Source organism: Trachinotus anak, unplaced genomic scaffold (assembly GCF_046630095.1).
Source record: "Trachinotus anak isolate AG129_WGS33_773 ecotype Australia unplaced genomic scaffold, CSIRO_AGI_Tana_v1 ptg000031l, whole genome shotgun sequence".
Classification (NCBI taxonomy): Eukaryota; Metazoa; Chordata; class Actinopteri; order Carangiformes; family Carangidae; genus Trachinotus; species Trachinotus anak.
This window is the reverse complement of record NW_027273882.1, coordinates 2994949-3017000: the sequence shown is the minus strand read 5'-3', so window position 1 is coordinate 3017000 and position 22052 is coordinate 2994949. Positions and strand designations below refer to the sequence as shown.

The following is a 22052-nucleotide window of genomic DNA, read 5'->3' as shown; positions in this document are numbered from 1 at the left end:
ATGAGCGTGCTAGCTAGTTTCCCCCCTGTTTCCCTGTGTCCCGCTGTAGCTTAATATTACCCATCCAATCTAACTCAGCAAGAAAATTAATTATTTCTTAAGTACCCCAAATAATGCAATACATGTCTTGTTAATGCTTTTTCTCATATTATCAACAACAAATGGCTTTAGCTGATGAAGCAAAACATTTTGAAATATAAGTTCTGCAGGCCCTATTTATATTTGCAGGGGCCTATTAATAGTTGCACAACATAAAACAGCATTAAAAGTCATCCTCTCAGCACATAATGAACTAAATGCTTTTTATGCATTATAGCAACTGTTGCTCTAGCTAGATTAATTGGCCTAATTAAAAATGAGGAACTGCAGAGGTTTGGATGGATGATATTGTTCTCAATATGAAAAGCCTTGGTGAATTAAATGCACTGTATCTTATTGAGGCAACACAGTATGAACCTTGTATATTACTACAGGGCAACATTACTTTTTTTATGACCTCGGAAAATGTACTGCACAGACATAAGAAAAAGACTGATTCTAAATATGAGATGTTTATTGAATCAAAATTGTAACATTACACTGCCTTAAATCATTTTAATAAAGTACAAAAACCTAATCTACACTATTTTAAAATGAAAACGTGGTTTGTTTGCTTTTTATTATGTCACAAAAGTCATTTTAAGCAACACTGTGCATGTGACCGTGACCTGTTTACAGAAGCTGGCTGTTTCCCCTAACCCCCTCTCTAGAGCCAAAACATCCAAATGCTGGAACAACCTACAACCTATCAGTGCCTCCATGCTTCAGATGTGGACCTCCCCCATGTTGCTCTCAGATGGTACATTCTTAACAACCTTGTTCACCCCACCTTTGACCTGGTCCCCCCCCAGCTTCTGTCCTTGCAGCTCCAGCTCCAGGTTGGTACAGTTCTGGATCATCTCGGGCCGGTTTTTAAAAGCTTTCCTTTCCAAAAACGGAGGTGTCACCGGGGTCACGGTGTAGTCCTGCCTCCTCGCCATGCACTCCTTCACCGCTCTCACACACAGATAGAACAGCTCAACCACGCTGAGCACGAGGGAGACAAACGCTGACACCAGCATAAACCAGATGATGACTGATTTCTCTGTAGGCCTGGAGATGAAGCAGTCCACCTTGTGAGGGCAGGGGAAGCGGGTGCAGACATAGCGAGTCTGGAGGGTGAAACCGTAAAGAAAATACTGACCCACAATGAACAAAACTTCCAGGATTATCTTGGCCACAAGATGGAGGACGTAACTGCGAAGGAGGCGGCCATGGATGCTGATCTTGCCACTGCTCTTGGTGTACTTGGGAACTTTGAAGGCCTTGCTAAGGAACAGACTGGCTTGGTCATTCAACTCCACCTGCTTCTTCATCCTCTCCCTCACCTTGAGTTGGAAGAACAAGAAGACAGAGTTAGAAATTTTTACGTAATCTGAAAAAAGACGAGAGAGTAATTAGCTGACATAAAAAGCGAGCGATATGACTCACTTAGTTCAAAAGAGTTTACAAAAATATGTCTAAACACTTATTCCACGTAGCGGTATCTCCCTCCTCAAAACTTCAAAGTGACACTGGAAGTTCTGCTTTAAGCCACAGTTTTGCAAACATATGGGTATAATATATGGATGAACAGCTGATTAAGCTGGGAGACTAGTTTCAGATACTTTTTCAGCCATGTAAACTTCATCTCACTGAAATTCTTTTTTAACAACTGTCTTCAAGTAATGATTTAAAGCTGCATTCATCAATCTTTGGCCACTAGGGGCCAGAAAAATTGACAGATACACAGTCTGGTACAGTTGATCTAACATGCATTTGTGTTGTCTTCTGTTTCTTGTCACCTATAGAAAGTAAATGCAATATTCACTTTCCTTTAAGCTTGGTTTCCATTAAATCGTCTTTATCTGCTAGATCCACAGTCTTCACCAGCAAATCACTTACTTCTGTGTGGGCAGGCAGCGTACAGTGGATTTATCAGAGCTTCTTTGCAGGAAACAGCTACAGAGGTGATTGATGAGAGCAGCTCATTTAGACTCAATCATATAGTAAAACCAAAATAATGTGAGCTGCAGCTGGTGATAATTCTCCGTATGTTTTCCTTACACAGCCATTTAAGTGAGTTATTATTGATTCATAAAGTCTTTAGGAAGTGAAGAGCATTATTTAGCATTTAGTAGTGAGGGGCTATCATTGAGGTTGGGCCAAACTAATGTCACGCACAGCACAATATGTCAATAACCAGATCCTCACAGGATGTTCGGAAAACCACCTGGCCCGTAACTTTGCCACTCTACAGGTATGATATGCCTGACAAATCAAGCATTTACCTGTCACACTGTCATACAACCCCCACTGCAGTGACACACCTTCTTCTCGATGTGGATCACATGTAGGACGTGTCCGAGATAAAGCAGCTTGGGAGTCGCTACAGCGATGATCTGCAGAACCCAGAAGCGAACGTGCGAGATGGGGAAGGCGAGGTCGTAGCAGACGTTCTCACAGCCGGGCTGCTGAGTGTTGCACACAAAGTCAGACTGCTCATCGCCCCACACCTGGACGAGATGAGAGCAAAGAGATGATTGAAGAGATGATTCACAACTTCAGAGAGTTAAGGTGTAGTGGACATGGTGTTTATGGCGTGGGTGTGGGTATAGTTCTGCAACATTCCCAATCCAGACCCCTGTTGATATTGTTTCATGCCCTTTAATACTAACATATTTTTCCCCCATTTCCCATCAGCCACTCGTGGGCTCCCTGGAAAGTGTGCTTATAAATAAACTGTATTACCAGACCTTCTCAGCACCGGTGCGCAGGACCAGGATGCGGAAGACAAACAGCACAGTGAGCCAGACCTTGCCGATCACTGTGGAGTGGCTCTGCACTTTGTCCAGCAGGCGACCCAGCAGATCCCATTCACCCATTTCAGTCGCCAGTTGTCCTGATTTCTTTTTGGGAAGATGTATAATAGAAATAAACCAATATGCAACAAACCATACTAATCTCTGAAGGTACACTTGCATTACTGGGAGAGGTATAAACAGTAAACTACTGCTGATTGACCAAAAGAAAACAGTAGCATTGATTGGATCTGTTATTTTTCATTTTTCAGTTTTAAAAAAGGTGATACATGAGTGGTTTTGTAGTTGTAAAAGTCAGGGCATACAGACCCTCTCACAAGGCCAAATCTTTATCATTTCTTGCGCTCTTGTGACTTTGCTGATAGAAGCCACGGCTGCTGATTTCAACTCTCCAAAACATACTTATCTGCTGGAAACCGAGACCCTAACCTTGGATAATACCAACCATTGCAAATCTTAATTCAAAGAATGTGAGACATTAAGCTCAACCACTCACGCAAATACAGATTGACCTGCCTGAGTAGATCAGGCTGCCAAGTTTATGTTGTCAACTTAGGTTTTGAATCAGTTATAAAGTTCCTTTTAAAGTTTCTTTTGCATGTCCACAGTGTGTGTGTTTCTTGAATTTTTTGGATGCAATCAAAGTTTTAGTTTTAGTTTTATTTTTTAATAAAAGTTTAGAGAACAAAAGCCATCTGTCACTACTTATCCATATCCACATACATAGTCTAACTGTTTGAGCCTCACAGATGTATGCATTCACATTGATGGACACAAGTACGACACAAATCCATAAATCTTCAAAATGTTCCAGTCCATATACTGTACGTAATCAATTTTGTGACACAGTGAAATCAGATAATTAGAGAATATTTTTTAAAATCAACTCACCGGTTTAACAAACCCACGGAGAAAAAACGTGAATGAAGAAAGCGATGCCTCCAGAGGACGATGAAAAGGGAAAGTGAAGGAGGACAGGAAGAAGCTGTCCTCCTGTCTTATCTGGAAGGACACCTCCTAACCACAACAACAGTGAACCTCCAGTCCTAACAACAAGCATAACTATTAAAAAAATGGCCTACAACGCTGAAGTGTACGAGAACAGGACAGGCAGAAGAAAGAAGGAAGCAACAGGCCCAGATTTAAACCCTCCACTTCTAATTACATGTTCTCAACTGAGTCATCAGAAAATTTAAAGGAAAATTAGTGGAGAAATAACTGCAGATGCTTCTGGACCTGAAAGGTTATTGAATAGTTTGGTGAGTTGTGTCAACTCTACTAAACACCTGTTGCAGCGCTGTCCTCCACCTTCACCAGCACCATCGAGCTAAGGAGATTTTTCACTCTTCTTCCAAAAAAAAAAAAAAAATATGGAAAAGGATTACCACATACATATAAATATGTGTTTTGTATAAACAATCTCAACAATCATCTCATCAAGTAGCTGTTCTGGAGTTTTCTATATTCTTCCTACATCTGGCTATTTCATTAAATATTTATATATAAATATTTTAAGTCAAATACCAAGCAATGTGCCTTAGTGAGGTACATGTTGTAGGATTTTCCTTTAATTCTTGCACTTATTTGTATAATCCATGTTGGCTTTATCAACTCTATCAACAACCCACAAACTGTGGAAAACTGTTGCCAAGGATTTCAGGAAGGAAACCTCAGCGATGGTTAATAACAAGCTGAATTTCAATAAGCTTTTTGCAGTGTTTTCTTGTATCTCTAACTCTAAGCTACCTCTAACTTTTTTTTTATTTTTATTTCTATTACTAATGGTATTCTGCATTTGTTGTGTTTTATTTTATAGCCCTTCTACCTTTTTCATTTGTATGAAAAGAAGCTACATGAATGTTTACTATTACATTTTTTCATGTTTCTGTCATTTCAGCACTGCACACTACAGTATATGTGGTTCACCTGTATATCAACAGCATATTGACGGATTGGTTTTTGTTAAATCCCACAGAAGCAGCCCAGGTTTGTTTAGCACCACACGTTACGGCAAACTGCACTTCACATGTGTTTAACAGGTTAACATACAATCTCTGAGCTGGCTGATCCAAGGGGCACGGTGTCTGCTAATGATTTACACCATCCTGATATTTTAAGAGAAAAACAGCATGTGTGGCCTTCGGCATGTAGATCAGAGTCAACATTTCTGATCATACGCTGGAAACCAAACGCCTACCAGTCAGATAAAGGACTCAGATACTTTGACCATTATGAAAACTTACATGCTGTCACCAAATATCAGTTAAAATAAAATACAGGACAATAATATGGGAATGAAGGAAGAGTTTATTGGTCTAATTTTGTGCTTTCATGACACATATTTTTAGGTCAACACTTAAAGCTATGCACGATAAGCACAATATATATGATTCTGTTCCCATTTCAATACGAACACTTCAGCAGCATCTACATATACTGAATGTATTTTAAATATATTTTCTCAACCAAACAAAACAGCACAACCTCACTCTTCATTGCATTTGAAATTCACTCCTCTACTCTGAGCAATGACACCACATTCACCCAAAACTGTCACTCTTCACTTAAAACCACACTCTTTTTTTTTAAGAATGTATAACACCCTGCAGGCACATCTTGGTTTTATCTGAACCAAACAATTGATGAGACCAGGAAGCCAAATTAGCTAAAGACATATTTACACTGGAGGAATATGTTCTGGTTTATACTTCCTTTTGGTCACAATCCAGAGTGTATGCTAAACGTGTCATTTCCTCTTTCCATGAACAGGTTTGTGTTATATTTAGCAAAATTACACTCAAACCTGATATTTGTTTTATAATACCATGAAATCAAGAATATTACCTCTATAAACAATCTGTCTCTGCAACTCTAAATGATATTGGTTTGGTAGTGCTTGCCGCGTGTGTGTGCGTGCATGTGCCAAATGGGTGTGTCAGTGCTGGTACAAAGCAGGACAACCTGACAGAACACAACTTAAAAAAAAAAAAAAACACAGTAAACCTCACAGCTTCTTTAAATACTTCAAAACCCCATTTTGGCTAGAACCCGATCACCCAGGCTGCAGGTTCACAGCAGATGGAAAGAGTGCATGCCACTGAATATCAGAATTTACTGCCCAAGTTCAAAGTGATATCTTTGTGTGTTTGATTTTTTACTCACTTTACTTTATTACTTGATTTTGTTTTGTTTTATTTAACATTAGAGAGCATGCTTTTGGTCTCAAATGCACCTCCATGTGCAGTTTTTTTAGAATATAGAAATGTGTCAATGTGCAACTTCTTTGAATACAAAGAAAATTATTGTTCAAAATTTGATTTGAAATAATCTCTTATCCAACTGTCCAGTGAGTTGAAACTTCATGGAGGCTCATGCTATAAAAGAACAGGCAGCAAACCAACTTTTGTCAGAGTATAATGCTCCAATGATAATCATCTGGCACTGCTGGGAATTAGGATGAGAAGTAAATCAAAGTTCACAACCTGAACTCAAAGTCAAACCCACTCTCCAACCTCATGTCTGTGCACTGTTAAGACATTTATTATCTCTAAGACATTTATTTCTCTGTTAAATTCAGAACTTTGCCAGACCGTAGTTCAGTACCAAAAGAGTAATGTGTGTATGTTGACTTGCTATTTCCAAATCCCACCACAGATTACCTAGAAAATGATACCAAGTTTATAAGAGAGAATCCTGATAATTATGCTCCTCAACAGAGGCTGGGAGCTATCAAACAGCCTCACTCTATACTCATATCAGAAGGAACTACAATAAACCTCCACACATGATTCCAGGAACAAGAAGTCTTTGTGAAGAGAGGAGAAGTGAGATCTCAGTTTAAGGTGACAAGCACACGTGATCCAAGAACCCAAATCCACTCTGGAATACACCTCATCAATCCATACTGGAAAAAAATCAGAACAAAAACAACAGCAGAGGGAAACGGGTCATTTAGGACCTGATTGCACAAAGGCTGGAAATGAAACATTGTTAGTAGAACAGTGAGCAATATATTCCTGATGACAAAGAATTTATGCCAATACAATCTGACAGCATAAGGTAGTTTGTACCGACCTGCAGTGTATGAGGCCAGTAGCCAGTGGTCCTATTAGAGACGCCCAGGGTAGAGATGGCGTGGCGAGCATAAACGTCTGGTTTTGGCACAAACCAGCCTTCTCTCGACGATGAAGTCGATCTGGATGTTGATGGTTGTTGCCCGCTTGAGGCAATCTGGACACACACAAGCACATATAGGATATCAATTAACACACATGGAGTTACTGCATTTATACTCAGGGTACAAAGTAAATCCCTTATATCTATCTTATATCTGTACACTTTACCCCTGGAGTAATTATAACAACTAAAGAAAGTCAGAAAGACATGGAAGCTAAGGATGTTACAGAAAAACAAGTTGGTAAAAATCATAAAAGATATAGATTGTTCATGTAGAATAAAATCAAATAGACTAAAAAGAAGCATCTATTTATGACTGAGAGCTCTCCTCTTCCACTAAGTTTAGTTGATCACTTCTTCAAACTGTCTATGACTTTACAGAGTTAACTGAATATTTAATTTCACAATTAGAAAACAAACAAATCTGTCCTCATATGGTCACAATATCATCAGAACCACACTGATGTGCATATATTACACAATACACTGTCTTAGTACCGTTATTTTGCTGTTCTTTCCTTGTGAAGGGGGTTGGGTAACAGTATTGAGAACAGGGAGTTATGCTAGTGACAACAAAATGACTTTTTTAAAAATAAAAACATTTTTCTACACAATGTTTTTTTATGTAGCAGAAGAAGCCAAAGTCCTGTAATGTTAAATGTTGCCGAAATCCAAATGGCTGCACAATACTCAGTATAATTAAATGACTGGGAATATGATGCTAGCTTTCAGGGCTTGACATATTTTGATCAGAACCAAATTGCATGTTAAGTCTGACATCCATCTGCTCTTATTGATGGTGGTATTAGGTATCTTACCTGGAAAGGAATCAGACTTTGAACGAAGATTCCTCTGCCGCTGTACTCAAGGTGAAGGGCTCTTGAGAAATGATCCAGGTAGCCCTGAAATATCAAGAGACGCAGTTTGATGTTAGCCTAGATTTCACTCTGGAGAGTGGTTCACTCAGCCTGTTTTGATGAGGTACTTGAATTAATAAACCCTTTTAAGCCTTAATTGATAAGATTTATCTACTAATGGACTCTTCATCCTATATAAATATCTGCTGTGAAAAAGGTCTATAGAGGCTATGAATATGTTTCTTGGCGTGTGTGCATGCATGGGAGGCTGATATAAGCAGTGTTTCATCTCACAGTGGAGGCCGTGAGTGTCACTCTTCCAGGCAGTGGTCTGCAGCAGGCACCCGATGATATATTGACCACAGCACCTCTGCTGCGATCCACCATCCCCGGCAGCACCAACCGGGCCATCAGAGTGGCGACCGCAACGTTCTTATTCACCAAGTCCAACAGGCTCTGCTCAGGCATTTCAATCAGGCTCTGGGGGGAAGTCAGAGACTCACCCACACAGTTCACCAGGAAGCCGATATCTTTACCCCTAATCGCTTCTTTAATGGGCTTGCTGGCTGCCTGGTCCAGAGAGAAGTTAACTAGGACAACAACAGTTTCCACTCCGTAGCTTTGGGAGAGGGATGCAGCGGTGTCTCTGACAGAATTGTGGTCCTGAGTGACAAAGATAATGCTGATGCCGTGTCTGGCCAGCTCCTCTGCATACGCTTCGGCCACAGGCTCTGACGCTCCTGACAGGAGAGAGGACAATGTTTATCAGTGACAGCTGTATCAGGAAGAAGTGAGGATATAATATCAATGAGAGCTACTGCATAGTCAGTTCAACACATTACATGAAGTTTACTTTATTACTGAAATACAAAGCTGATCAGTTTTTCGCCAGGAAATTAAGCAACAAATTTGTCCAAATTATTTAAATATTTTTAAATCTTGTAGCTTTGGGTTTTAGGCTGTTGGTTAAATGCCAACCTGGTAATTTTTCAAAATTTTTTCTATATTCTATGGGCAAAATGAATAATTGATTAATAAAAAAAAAACATATACCAGAGATTAAGGAAACAAAGGAGAGCGAGGTTGTGATTGTAAACTAAAGGGTTGAAGAACAATAACCTTTTTTATTCTGGGTAGATTATTTTCAGGACTGTGCACAAAATGGTGATGTTTGGTAGCAGGTTAATGTGCCAATTATTGTCTTGATTTATTGATTAATTGTCTATAAAGTGTTAGAGAGTAATTAGAGAGTTAATAAAGGGCTCCTAGTAATTTTTTTTTCAACATCTCTTTTTTTTTCTTGACCAATCCCTTCAGCTCTGAAAGCAACGGCAGCCCTGACTTTGATGACAGATACATTTTCTACAATAAAATGTATGAGTCTCCTCTGTCCTCTTTGACACAGATCTAATGTTTCTGCTGTGATCACCTGCTGCATCCTTACCATAAATGACAGCCCAGTCACCATATCTTTGGGTCAGCTTCTTACACGGGATCATTCTGGGCAGGAAATGCACCCGGACCAATGTGCAACAGTCTCTCAGCAGCATCACTGCCCTGCTGGCAGTGTACAGCGCACCGACAAGGGCCAGGGTCTCAACGTAGGAACTGCATGACCGAGAAATTTCTCTGTACAAAAACTGAAAGCTGTCAACTGCCGCCATAGTTGACGATCCTGTAACGCTGATGCTAGTTGCTAGATGCTAGTTCGCTAGCTAAAGCTTAGTGGGTGGATTTAACGTTATAATTTCTGAAACTCTCGTCTCGTAGCAAGTCAGACGTGTGAATAACACATGTCGCCGTTCCTACATAGTAAATTCACGGTTCAGTTGTGTGAGATTTGATAAATGTTTAAGCAGGCAGAGCTGTCCTCTGTACAAGCAGCCGGTGAAGGGAACAAAACATTGAGTCATGTGACCTTGTACGTCAACTGTGCTGCGTTCTTGAAAACCCGTCAAGAAGAGCTCATGCTAGAGAGTAATGATTTGTAGACGCATTCTCACTAGTCAGGGTTGAACTCTGCTTCAAAAACATCAACACGCTTTTCACTGTCACTTACATCCCTGTCATATTTAATCTTTGACCATTCTCCTCATTGATATCTTACACCTGAAGCCACAATTCCAACGCTCTTCAAGGCAGCGCATAGTTTCATTGGACATCCCACAATGCACAGCGGTTAACGCTAAGTGGTCGTTTCCATAGAGACGGAGCTGTCGGTGGCAGGATGCTAGCTGAATGAAAAGCTTTCAGTGCTTCAAAAACGAGGTGACAACGTGATTCACAACATTCCGCACACGGTAACTCTGTGTTTAGGTGGTTGGTTTGGACTGCGGGCAGCTGTTCGGTTTCAACGCGGCTGCAGTGTCTGCTGAATTTGGGAGTTAGCTAGCTGTGCTACATTGGTGTTTGTAACCATAGGCTAACCAGAGAGAAGAGAGTCGCTGGTTTTGGCCCCAAGTAAAAACGTAAAATACCACATAGTCCTCTTGAGTGTGTGAATAGTTCAAGTCATTCTTGCCGTGAGATTTTTAGTTGGATATTTCACTGTGTTTACTATGCGCCTAAAATACATTATTGTCACAAATGTGTAAAATTCAAAAAAATGGCGACATAAAATTAATGTTTGCTTGTGGAATAACCACATTGGCATTCGTAAAGAGACTAATATTAGGAGAAGAGGCCTTAGAAGTATGTTGGCAAATCAGCTCTGAAGGCACCTGTTATCTACTTTACACACCTGCAGGTGATAAAATTGATTGACTCATTGTTGGCGACCGATTAAACAGGACTTTATTGCAGACGGACGAAAATACAGCATGTACAGCTATTTTACCATCCTTTCCATTCCACAAGAGCAAACTTGAATATCAAATTGACAGATACATTTGAACACATGTATTTGCTGGATTTCTTTGGTTGAGCACATTATGTTCATTTCACAAGCTACTCCACGTAATGTATACTTTAGTGGTTTTTTGCAAATCTTTTAATGGCTCCAAAGACAAATTTGAGTAGCATGTCCTCCTTCCTGAGCTTCAGTTATCTGTGACCTGCACTACACAGGCATTGCCCCTTTACCTGCCTAGAAAAGCAATTACCCTATTGTGTTCCATCTCAAGGACCAGCTGTTAAGATGTCTCAGCTGTCAGCTGAAGATGAGTTGGAGTTGCAGTCTCTGCTCAAGCAGCTACTGAGAAGCATCAACGACAGGATCTCTGGCGCGCCGTCAACTGAATGTGCTGAAGAGATCCTTCTTCACCTGGAGGAGACTGACAAGAATTTTCACAAGTACGGCCATCAGACTCATATAGTATGGCATTAACTTTAAAAGTCTGGTTTAAAAGGAATTTAGACTTTGTATAGGTATGTGTTCTCTGTAGGTAAGATGCTGTTCAAATATATACAATAGACATAATTCTGTCATTGCTCTCATTTCAGTTATGAGTTTGTCAAGTACCTCCGTCAGTATGTAGAAAGCTCTCTGGGGACTGTGGTGGAGGAGGAAACCAAGAGTTTGACCAGAGGAGATGGACAACATGCAATTGGCTCAGGTCATGACACCCTGATCCATGCTGTCACCCGAAGGACCAGAGACTCAGCTGAGTGAGTGTAGCACGGAAAAGTCTTTGAGATTTGTTTGCTATGTTTCCTCCAAATCTTCATGACATTTTATTGGGATAAATTCTAATATAACCGTTTTATAATCCATTTTGGATGGATAGTGCAGTTCTCTGAAATCTTCCAGGGTCTCTATATGATTATATTTTGCAAATTAAGCATCCATTTATGTTTAGTGTTCGTTCAAGTTAAGGATATTGTTATTAACGGGAATTTTTGAGTTATATTCCAGTTCCTTTTATCGTTCACACTGACTTCCTTCTTACTATAAAAATGGAATAGAATCAGAATTCTAGGTATAAAACTCTGCAGGATTTCTCAGCTCCACTTTTTTTTGGGCTTTTTATGCCTTTATTATAGCTTAGTGGAGACTGACAGGAAAGGGGATAGAGAGAGGGGAATGACATGCAGGAAAGAGTCGGACCGGTTGGAAGTCAAACCAGTGACTGCCCTGCTAAGAGCGTCTCGCTCCACTGTTTTCTAAGACAGTTGCATGTACAGCTGCAACATCTTCTGTAATAAGAAGCTAGCTAATGCTATCTGTGCTCATTTTTTGTCCATGTTGGCAAACTGCAATGCTCCCAAGTTAAAAGTACAACCTGTCAGTGCATGGTTTCTCACTTTCAGTTATGAATGGAATGACATAGTTATGTTAAACTTTAGCAGGAATGGGTTTAGGAGAATGATTCTAAAAACAAAATAACATTAATAATACATTCATGTATTTTCTTTTTCTGTGAAAGGTACCAGCAGATGATGCAGACCTTGAAAAACAGCATGATCATGATTGTGGAGTCTTTAATCAACAAATTTGAGGAGGACCAGATGAGGAAGGAGGATATGCACAGAGAGAAACAGCGCAGTCAGTCAAACAGCCAGTACACGGACAACTGCTCTGATAGCGACTCCAGCTTTAATCAGGTCAGAGATACAGTAGATACACTCTGAAGTCATTGAATGAATAGAGTTCATTTATTTATTGCCTCTGAAATATTGTTGATGACTCATATAAAAGGCTGGCATTTTATCTTAGCTTCAATCTGTGTTACGTTGGTCACACATATTGCTGTTCTAGACTGAATGGAAACAGGAGAAAGTTTACAGCAGATCCACCCAGTGATCTCTGAAACTGCCAGTGTCCTGGTATCAAGCAGTAAAAGCTCTTGAATTTAGGTTAATGGTGGATCATATATATTTTTGTTGCTCTTCCCTTTTCAGAGTTACGCATTCATCAGACAAGAACAGCTACAAGTCTTGGCTGAAAAACTAGACTCCAGCAGACCCAAAGAGGTAGAATGGCTCACTTCAAAATTAAAAGTTATGATTTGTACATTGCTGTTTCATGCCTTCTGTCAGTACACTGAAAACTCATGGGGTGCCATAGATCAGGGTCGCGTGATAAATCTGAAGGGTCGTGAGATATTTACTGGGTAGGGACCAGAATAAAAACACACAAATTCATGTGCGACTTTCCGCTTATCTTTTCCATTTTCTACAGGTTCTTTACATCTTTAGGCCTCTAAAAATAATACAAAGAAAATATCACTCTTTTTGAACAGGTTACTATACATTAGCCTGATAATCAGACCAAAGTGCCATTTTGTTTCCTTTCATTATTTCAGTCTGACCTTGTGTTCATAGCCAATTTTTATGATATTCTGAATAGTTGATTGTTTCAGTTGAAATAAGGTGTCTTGAACACATTCCCAGACCTAACTTTACTGCTGAATAAATCTAAGATGTAGGCAAAAATTAAAAGGTGTGAAACTAGAAATAAATGGGTGTGCAACTAATGAGGGGTTGCAAGCAGATATGGCTTTGTTTAAAGGGTCACGAGCTATAAAGGATTGGAAATACTGTTGTGTGATGAATGTGATGGACAGGTGAAGCATTGTTACTTTATGTGCAGGTACGTTGGGAGGCTCTGCAGGCCCTCTGCTGTGCCCCTCCGTCTGACGTGCTGAGCTGTGAGAGCTGGAGCAGCCTGCGTAGGAAGCTCTGCGCAGCTCTGACTGAGCCTGACCCAGACCTCAGTGTAAGTCCTGAGCAGCCTCATCTACTATATATACACAGGCAATCAGGGTCCTACAAACTCACATTTTAGCCACTCATAAATGAATCAAGAATAATCATGTTATTTCTATGAACAATTTCAGGCTTTTATAACTGTTGATTACAAGCTAAAAGTAATTTAGTTCAATAGTCCAAATTGCAATTCTGCCACACTTGCTTAATTGAGAAGAGACCAAGACAACACAATTATCCCTAATGATTGATTATTTTTTGGTTGCAAATATGATAGGCAGTCTCTGAGTACAGGCTGTAAATCTTTGTGATAATCTTGTTTATTTTCCTCTAATTTTTTAAATAATCTTGCATTATAGTATCATTGATTGTGTGTATTCTCATAATTTAAGTCTCCCCCCTGCCCTCCCTCAGGATAATGTGCTGCAGTTCTTTGCTAAAAGCTTCTCCTCCTCTCCTATGAATGTGACACGAGAGATCTACACCAGCTTGGGTAGGCCACTCTGAATGGACAATCCTGGGTTTTGATTTGCATGTGCAACAGCTTCATGTTCAAATTGAACAAAAAAAGTATATTTATTGATTGAAAAAAAATTTATTTCAAGGGTCAACTTCTCTTTGTTTCCAGTCCCAAAAGAAGAAAAAAGATTTTCCCACTTACTGCTAGTGCTCAAGTAAAATGTCATCTTCATTTTGTCAATACTTGCTCTGATATATATTCAACAAAGCATATCACTTATAGTTGGATAGAAATAGTACATATAATTAAAAGTGTGCTATGGATGGTGGAGAAGACAAAGATCATCCAGACATGTAGATTCTTTGAGGTCAGAGGAAGGACATTAATCTTTCAAGGTTGGCATGGGAGAGTAGAGACAGGTACACTATTGTACTAGTGTGCAGGTGGAAACTTTCACAATAGGGATGAGCAGTTCAGATAATTATGTGTTTTCCTAACAGCTGCTAGAGTGGTGACTCATTTTAAAATTAGACCAATCAGACAACCCTGCATGTGACCCTTGACCAATAAGTGATCATGCATTCCTCGAGGAACAGCGTAGAGTGAGAGGGTTAAAAGAAGAAGAGGCTTTGGTTCTGCAGATCCTTCCCATGTCTGTTACTTGAAGAATAACATTTTTGGGATTCAGTATCAAATTTCCTGTCCTCCTGTGTCTTTGTCTTAGCTCCTACGAACCAGAAGTGAATGTTTGATAAAAATCTGTTGGAGAGACAAAATGAAATCCATAACAGTAGTAACTGCAGTATTTCTACTTATCTAGCCAGGCAGACGTAGTAGTTTTGAGATATCCACTTCTCAGGTTTCTGCTTCCACCCCAGTTCTGTGGAGATGAATCCACAGAGCTCACTCACAGCAATCATCATCAAATCATTGGAATTATTGTTTACTGAGCCAATAATTCATGGGCTTCAATGTTGACAGTTTCTGTAGGGACTGTGTAGTTTTACAATTCAGCTTTTAATTTCTTTTATTACGTAAATGACTTTGAATTGTAAAAAGAAAAATATATGCACTGTAGATTTATTGTGTCTATGCTGCATTATGTATTTGAACACCCACATTATTGTTGTAATATGTATATTTAACCTTTTTCAGCTAAAAGTGTGGAGTCAAGTTTTCTGTCCTACAAGCTGAGCTTCCCCTCGGGTTCAGCTACCATCGACATTAACAGACCTGAGATCATTCGTCTTCTCAAACAGGTTCACTACCTTGCCTTTAACACCATCTAAAACATCATCATCAGTCACCATAGAAACACATTATAGCTTTTTCTCCTGCTCCTGTTTCAGATTCGATTGATGAATGACTTTCAAAAGGAGGTGACAACGTTTTGGATCCGTCATCCAGAGAAGTAAGTAGTGGTGCCCACAGTGAATTCAGGGTTGACAGGTTTCTCTCCACTTGCTGATCCCTGTATCATTCACTGTCTATCTCAGATGCCACGGATTGAATTATGACAAAATGTGATTCAAAATAAAAATGCTGCAGTTTGGAGTAACATGGGCTTTGGTGCACATATCTTGAGCTGCATGTTCTGCAAATGTTCTTATAAATGTACTCTATGCTAAAACAGTTTACCACATGGTTTAGTCCAAATGTAGTTTACTTTACTTTAATGATAATATATGTTTAGTATATTTGTTTTGGTCTTCTTCTTTTTATCCTGCTTTTAGGTACATGGAGGAAGTTATAGAAAGCACCTTCTCCCTACTGTCCTTCCATCATGAACATGGCTCCTCCTCTCCTGGGACAGAAAAAGCCTTGGAACCAATTCACTTACTGACCTTAATGGATATTAAAGCGACCTGGTTTAAAAAGTGGATGGTATGTATTGCAGCTTAACAGGTGTTCTGTGTAGAAGTCATATTTGTCTACACTATTGTTTTTATGTATTTCTCAATAATAATAATAATAATAATAATAATAATAATAATAATAATATTCTTTATCTCTTTCTCACATGCATCTGTATTTTCTTTCTATCTTTCTCTTTCTTGATCTATCTCAGCATGGCTATTACAGTAGGACCGTGGTTCTAAGACTCCTGGAGAGAAAATACAAGTCTCTGGTGAGTGATTCACACAATAATCAATGTCTCTCACTAACTCCTTTTGTACTTCTGAGAATTGTGGCCATGGAAGGAAACACCCAAGCAAATGTACATCAGAAGTATTTTCAGAAAGGCATTCAAACCTGCGCCCCATTTAGGAAACAGAACCCAAGGCATTGTGTATCTTAAAAAGATAGGTCTGTTCATGAACAAGGAAAAGGTAGGAAACTGGAACAGATTCATTTATGCTTGCAGGGCAGTGGAATTGCTTAAGTACAGATTCAGTTACTGTTGGAGGTGGAAATGTTCTTCCTTTCTGCGTTTTCTGGTTTCATCATTGGACCTTAGAGATAAGCTGAACTTGCTCCTCTTGTTCCCACCTTTACTACCAGGATATATTTGTATTCAGAATAAAAACAGGTGTTGAGAAAGAAAAGGATTGTGAAAGACATTGGCTGAATATGGTTGAATATGAATAATTCACACGGTCAAACTGTACAGGTCAATGTAGGAGTCTTTGAGACAAACGGGCACAATACAGACCAAGTAGTTAGATATTTAAGAATTGATTGTATAATCCTAAACTCCTCTCAACTCTGACTCTGACTTTAGAGGATTACTGTGGGATCACCTCTGGAACTTTCTCTCAAGTAATCTAAAGCAATCTTAAAACTCTTGATTAAGAGGTTTGATAAGACGAGGTTGCATTGACATTCTGACTGAATTCTTCAGTAAGCCTGTTGTTTTTGGCCTGTTCAGAGCAGCATCTAAATTTGGCTCTGCAGGAGCTGTAATTACAGTGAACTAATATAATATTTGCAGCAACCACAGCAACATGCATTGTTTTAATCCCTTTATTTTCTTTTTTCAGGTTGTTGCAGCTCTGCAGCAGTGTATCCATTACAGTGAATCATGTGAACACTTCACAAGTGAGACGACTGATCTCCAGTCAGTGGAGCAGCAGAGCAGTGGTAAGTAAAACAGTCCATAAACACATGATTTCCTCAACAGGTTAAAGAACTCTCTCAAGTGTATGTGAATACCAATCTTCACCCTGAGTCTCACTGTATGTGGTAAACATCAGCACATTTTCAGTAATGCTGAAACACACCAAAAAATAATAGTCAGGCTGCACCACTGTGAAAGCTTAATGAGAAAGTAATGCTTCATTTGAGGCCTGTGGGTGTTAAATGTATTTGGACCTAGATTTTACTGTCATAATTTATTCAGTTTCTGTACACACGTTGCTCCTGCAGTCATTAGAACAGAGGAGTGCGAGAAAAACATTTAAAAGAAGAAACAAAAGATAAAGCAGACAGAGGTACTAAAGAGAAATAAAAAATGAAAATTTAATGGAAGATATGAGTAAATTTTTAAGCTCAAGGTAAACTAGACAAGACAGAGGCATTTATATGAATATTATATTAAAGCCACTATTAATAAAAATAAGACTAATACAATTTTGGGCACTATTTGGCTCACATACTAAAAAGTTAGGGTTGGGTTCAGATAGCTCATTCTGTTTTGGATCAGGTTCCTAGACAGACAAAATACCCAGATTCTCAATTCTTGTTTTGATGGTTGAATCTCTTATCAAAAGTTTTATCGCCCCTCCATCCTTTTTATCAGCAAAGAGAGAAATGAAAAACACTTAGACTGAAGGACTCTTATGTTATCATTTTAATAGGGTGTAAAAGTCAGGTTACAGCTATTATTTCAAAGTGTCAAATACATATTTAATCAAAATTTCATATCTTCATCTGCTCATGTCATTTTCAGGTTGTAGCTACAGGTTGTCAACATTAGTTAGACCACCACTCAGAGCAGTTTCTGCCTCCTCAGCCAACAAAGGGTTATTATACTGTATATCTCTGAGTTATAGTTACAACTTCAGTTGAAAAAAATAGAGGCACACCATGGACCTTTGATATCTTGCACACAATGGAGAAATGTTTTTACTAGTGTGACTCTGTTTGTTTTATATTACGCACACTAGGACGAACAAGTACACATGCCAATGATGTTATACAGGTTCCTGCAGCCAGTTTTGGAAACAGGAGTTGGTGGTGGTAGTCCACAAAGAAGTGTAGCAATGTGCCAAAAAAGGAAAGAAGAAGAAGAAGAATGCAAGCCAGCAAACATGAAGAATTTAGGATTTAAAATTGTAAAAAATATTGTTTTATGAGGAAGGAAATGTATTCAGCATCTGTTAAATCTCAAAGATGCAAAAAAATGTGTTTTACGGAAGTAACACTGAATGTACATTGAACTTTTGTTTAGAAGAAAACTAAAATGTGGCACCTTTTAGGCTTTATAAGAGATTCAGGGAATGTAATAAAATGCTATTGAACCCCAGCTGTAGGAGGATTACATTTGCTGAAGAAGACAGTGAGATGTGGCTGAGAGGGAAAAGCTAGTAAATGGAATTCTTGAAAGATTATTTTACTGTGCTACTGTTCCCAAGGTCAAGAATGAACCTCCGTGCTCAAGGAAGAGCACTTCCTCTCTCGACTTACAGTGGGATACTTTATGTCATTATTAACTTCACTCTAATACCTTGTAATAATTGGAACTTGTGCTTCTTAAAATTTAGACATTTCCCGTAAGCCCCCCCTTCTTTCTCTCAGCAATGGTTTGTTTGTTTACAGTATTCAATGTAATTTTGCAAAATTAACATTTAGAATAATAATAAACAGTAAAGTGCTACACATGGAGTTGCACATTTAAGTGTGAAAATTAATGAAATGAGAATGAACACAGTGGTCGATGGGGTGTGAGGGAACGTCAGTCTCAGTGTGTTATCTCCTCTCAGCCAGCTGGCTCCTCGAGACTCAACATTTTGACTTTGTCTTGGATGAGCAGAGATACACCAACCTCTTTGCCACTGATACTGATACACTCCTCACAAAAGAGTCTTTTGAGCTGTACCTTCTTTTTGATTTTCTGCACCCTGGAGGCCCTGCAAGGCTGCCGCATACTTTTTTTTCCACAATCAATCTCAGTCTGACACAGAAACTGTCTGTGCACCATAACATCACAACATGGTCATACATTGTAGTCTTATGGGTAGTAGTTAGCATATTAGATCATTAAAAAAATTGTTTTCACAAACTTTACGAACATTAACCTGTCCTTAGCTTTTCTATTTTTCCCTTGAATGTTATGTACACACAACCGTTCAGTTTACATTTTTACTTTCCTCTCTGTTTTTTTTCTCAGCTCTGCTGAATTTATTTTCTGTCGTTTTCAGTTTCTGTCCAGAGGAGTGTTTATTCGGGAAAGGAGCTTGAATACGCCTTCTTTGTCCACTCTGTGTGTGTCCTGGGGAAACTCCTCATCTACACCAATGGAAGAAAATTGTTTCCCATTAAAGTGAGGAAACGCAAAGGTGCAAAACTCATTCTTTAAACACTTTTCAATATCTGTCACTGCATGTGTGGTATATATTTCAATGTTTTTATTCCACTAAAAGAAGTATAAAGTTTGACTGTAGTTGATGTCTAAACACTGTAAAAAGCCTGATACTATATATTGTCCATCCATAAAGTTGTGGTTAAATGAATGACTTGCAGATAAAGGCACAAATAGATATCTTACTATGCTACCTTGGGCTGGTTGCTGATTTTACAATAAAATACTCTGTACAGCAGATAACCTCATGAGGAATGTGTCTGATCAGCTTGCACCACTCCTTCCAGTTGCCCTGCATAGTGATTTTTTCTTTTTTTTTTTTTTTTTTCCTCCTCCACCCCATCTTAATTACTGATAGTTATGTAACATTATTGATGCTTTGTCAGACCTTTAAAAGAGACTCAATGTCTGCTGTCACTGCACTTAACCTTCTTTAATGAACCATTATTCACACTCCTTCCAAGTAAGTCTGGAGATAATAAAATCACTGACGTTAGAATATTTTATATTGATCATAAGGCCACCCTTATGAGTCTGTCCACACCTTGAAGTAGTCACCAAAGTCAGTGTCTCACCCATATGTATCATAGTATTTGTCACTTCCTGAACCAGTTTCGATTGCAGTCTCGAGTTGTTGATTTATTATCAACACAGTTTGAAAATATCAGAATAACCATAACCATAACCATCCATTCTTTACAATATAATTGCTTTTGCTGCTAGAGGAATAGGTGATGGCAAGTCATCAACTGTCCTAAGCAACAAGTGTCACATAATGTGCTTGTCACATTTACATCATATGATGTAGTATAGACTAAGAAAGTGAGCTGCATTCATCAGTTATTTTTCTGATTTGTGGATTAATGATTTAGGGTATAAAATGTCAGAAAATAGTGAAAAAGTTCTGTTCCTGGAGCCTAAAGAAATAAAATCTGTCCTGGAAATGTAGTGTAATTGAGATTGTTCTTGGGAATTACACACCAAGATGACCCTTATTTCCAAGGCTACTAAAACGTCAGTTTCCTTCTCAGCAGTAACCATTATTTTTGGTGTCGCTGTCTGGGCCCTGAATCACAAGACTTGTTGATTCATTTACTCATCATGTCTGTGTTTCAGAGCCAGTCAGCCTGACTGACCTGGTTGTCATCCTGATTTACATCATGTACCAACACCCCAAGCCTCCACACAGTGATGCATCACACACAGGTGAGCCCCACGCACTCACACAAAAACATAAACTATGACAATGAGTTTCTGCATTGCCCCTGTATTCTCTTCAGACTTTGAGACTGATATCAGGGACTGAGGGAACATGGTGACCCTCCCTGTGAGGCGTAACAGCATTCCTCAGACCATATCTTTTATCTCTTAACCTTGTACTGAGTCATGCAGTACTACATTTGTCTCCTGGAAGACCTAGCTTTATTGCCAATTCATTCCCATGAATTTCTATGCAGTGACTTGGCTGCCAGTGATCAAGTGTTCCCTACCTTGACTTTGTCAGAGGATCATCTCCTTTGGCTGCTGCAGGGACTCATGCTGAGCAAGTCATGGATTTATATTAATATTTTACTTGTAGTCTGATGAGGATCACACATAGCACCAGTTTGAAAGTATGACTTAATTGAATGAAGTCAGAAGTAACAGAAGTTACTTCTGAACAAAAGTTCAGAACAAAACAAAAGTTACATATGTATGTGAGAGATTTATTCTTTACAGGAAGGTAAAGTATTTAAATTTCCATTTCAATTAGGCAATGCTTTTAAACAAAAACACAAACATGATGACATACACTTTTGTAACATCCTAGTCATAGAAAATATTATTGTTCTCAGAAAAGCTCCTCTTTTTCCTCCAAAGTTTAACTTCAGTTCAGTGATGATAAATATATCCAAAATGTGATTAGGTTTAAGTATTAAAAGTAATTGCATCTTGTCTAAGATTGGTCTCAAGACTACAATTCCCATAGACAACTGTATAAATGTGTGTCCTGATTCATCAGATTTACTATTTGCATAGATCAACAGTCTAAATCATCTAAATGCAATCTTCACTCCACATTAACTCTACAAAAATGTATAGGAAAATAGGAAAAAGCCAGAGCATCCCGCAGATCTGCCAAAAGCCACTTTGACCAAATTAAATTTCCAGGGTCCTGACAGGGAACAAGCAGGGCAATGTGTTTACTGTCTGTCTTAAAACATAATTTGTTTGTGTGTTCAGACTCTTTGTCGCCCAGCACTCTGGTGATTGAGGTGCTGTGGATGCTGTGTGAGAGGACAGAGTGTGCTGCAGAGTGTCTCTACCAGGCTGCTGTCATAGAGACATTGCTGGCTCCTATTATAGCACTGCTGAATGGACAGCAGGTCAAACACACACACACACACACACACACACACACACACACACACATACATACATATATATTTATAAATATATTTATTATTTTTCACTGTTCAAAAAACACAAACAACAAAGACAATTCAAATACAACACAGTTAGACAGTTACAGA

The 22052-nt window shown here is 38.9% G+C and overlaps 3 protein-coding genes across 8 annotated transcripts in view; 1 reads left to right on the top strand and 2 right to left on the bottom strand.

Annotated features, from left to right (window-relative positions):
- Positions 1-747: 747 nt before the first annotated feature.
- Positions 748-2946, bottom strand: gja11 (gap junction protein, alpha 11). Its single transcript, XM_071467989.1, has 3 exons — positions 2814-2946; positions 2388-2573; positions 748-1406 (listed from the first exon to the last, which is right to left on the bottom strand). The coding sequence occupies exons 1-3, from the start codon at positions 2940-2942 to the stop codon at positions 804-806; spliced, it is 918 nt and encodes a 305-aa protein (XP_071324090.1). The 5' UTR covers positions 2943-2946; the 3' UTR covers positions 748-803.
- A 2220-nt stretch (positions 2947-5166) lies between these two features.
- Positions 5167-9914, bottom strand: hsdl1 (hydroxysteroid dehydrogenase like 1). The gene is made up of 5 exons (XM_071467988.1): positions 9357-9914; positions 8207-8652; positions 7874-7957; positions 6954-7109; positions 5167-6783 (listed from the first exon to the last, which is right to left on the bottom strand). Exons 1-5 carry the CDS (start codon positions 9574-9576, stop codon positions 6712-6714), a joined length of 978 nt encoding a protein of 325 aa, XP_071324089.1. The 5' UTR covers positions 9577-9914; the 3' UTR covers positions 5167-6711.
- A 156-nt stretch (positions 9915-10070) lies between these two features.
- tbc1d32 (TBC1 domain family, member 32) overlaps positions 10071-22052 on the top strand; it is a 71481-nt gene continuing 59499 nt past the window's right edge. For 3 of the 6 annotated variants that reach the window (XM_071467980.1, XM_071467979.1, XM_071467984.1), the window contains exons 1-15: positions 10738-10867; positions 11035-11203; positions 11354-11518; positions 12277-12454; positions 12752-12823; positions 13443-13568; positions 13973-14051; positions 15174-15277; positions 15368-15429; positions 15752-15902; positions 16087-16146; positions 17000-17099; positions 19379-19516; positions 20656-20745; positions 21763-21905. In XM_071467980.1, coding sequence (XP_071324081.1) covers positions 10843-10867; positions 11035-11203; positions 11354-11518; positions 12277-12454; positions 12752-12823; positions 13443-13568; positions 13973-14051; positions 15174-15277; positions 15368-15429; positions 15752-15902; positions 16087-16146; positions 17000-17099; positions 19379-19516; positions 20656-20745; positions 21763-21905 — 1662 coding nt within the window. In that variant the 5' untranslated portion in view covers positions 10738-10842. The other 3 variants (XM_071467981.1, XM_071467982.1, XM_071467983.1) reach the window with 3 other exon arrangements.

Bases quoted from the DNA above. Each gene is read 5' to 3' on its own strand.
- hsdl1 (XM_071467988.1), bottom strand. From the start codon at position 9,576: ATGGCGGCAGTTGACAGCTTTCAGTTTTTGTACAGAGAAATTTCTCGG. The intron at 8,653-9,356 runs GTAAGGATGCAG...CTCTCCTGTCAG, and splicing joins TGACTGGGCTGTCATTTATG to GAGCGTCAGAGCCTGTGGCC. The intron at 7,110-7,873 runs GTAAGATACCTA...GTGTGTGTCCAG, and splicing joins AAAGTCTGATTCCTTTCCAG to ATTGCCTCAAGCGGGCAACA.
- gja11 (XM_071467989.1), bottom strand. From the start codon at position 2,942: ATGGGTGAATGGGATCTGCTGGGTCGCCTGCTGGACAAAGTGCAGAGC. The intron at 2,574-2,813 runs GTCTGGTAATAC...CATCTCGTCCAG, and splicing joins TGCGCACCGGTGCTGAGAAG to GTGTGGGGCGATGAGCAGTC. The intron at 1,407-2,387 runs GTGTGTCACTGC...TTCCAACTCAAG, and splicing joins TGATCCACATCGAGAAGAAG to GTGAGGGAGAGGATGAAGAA.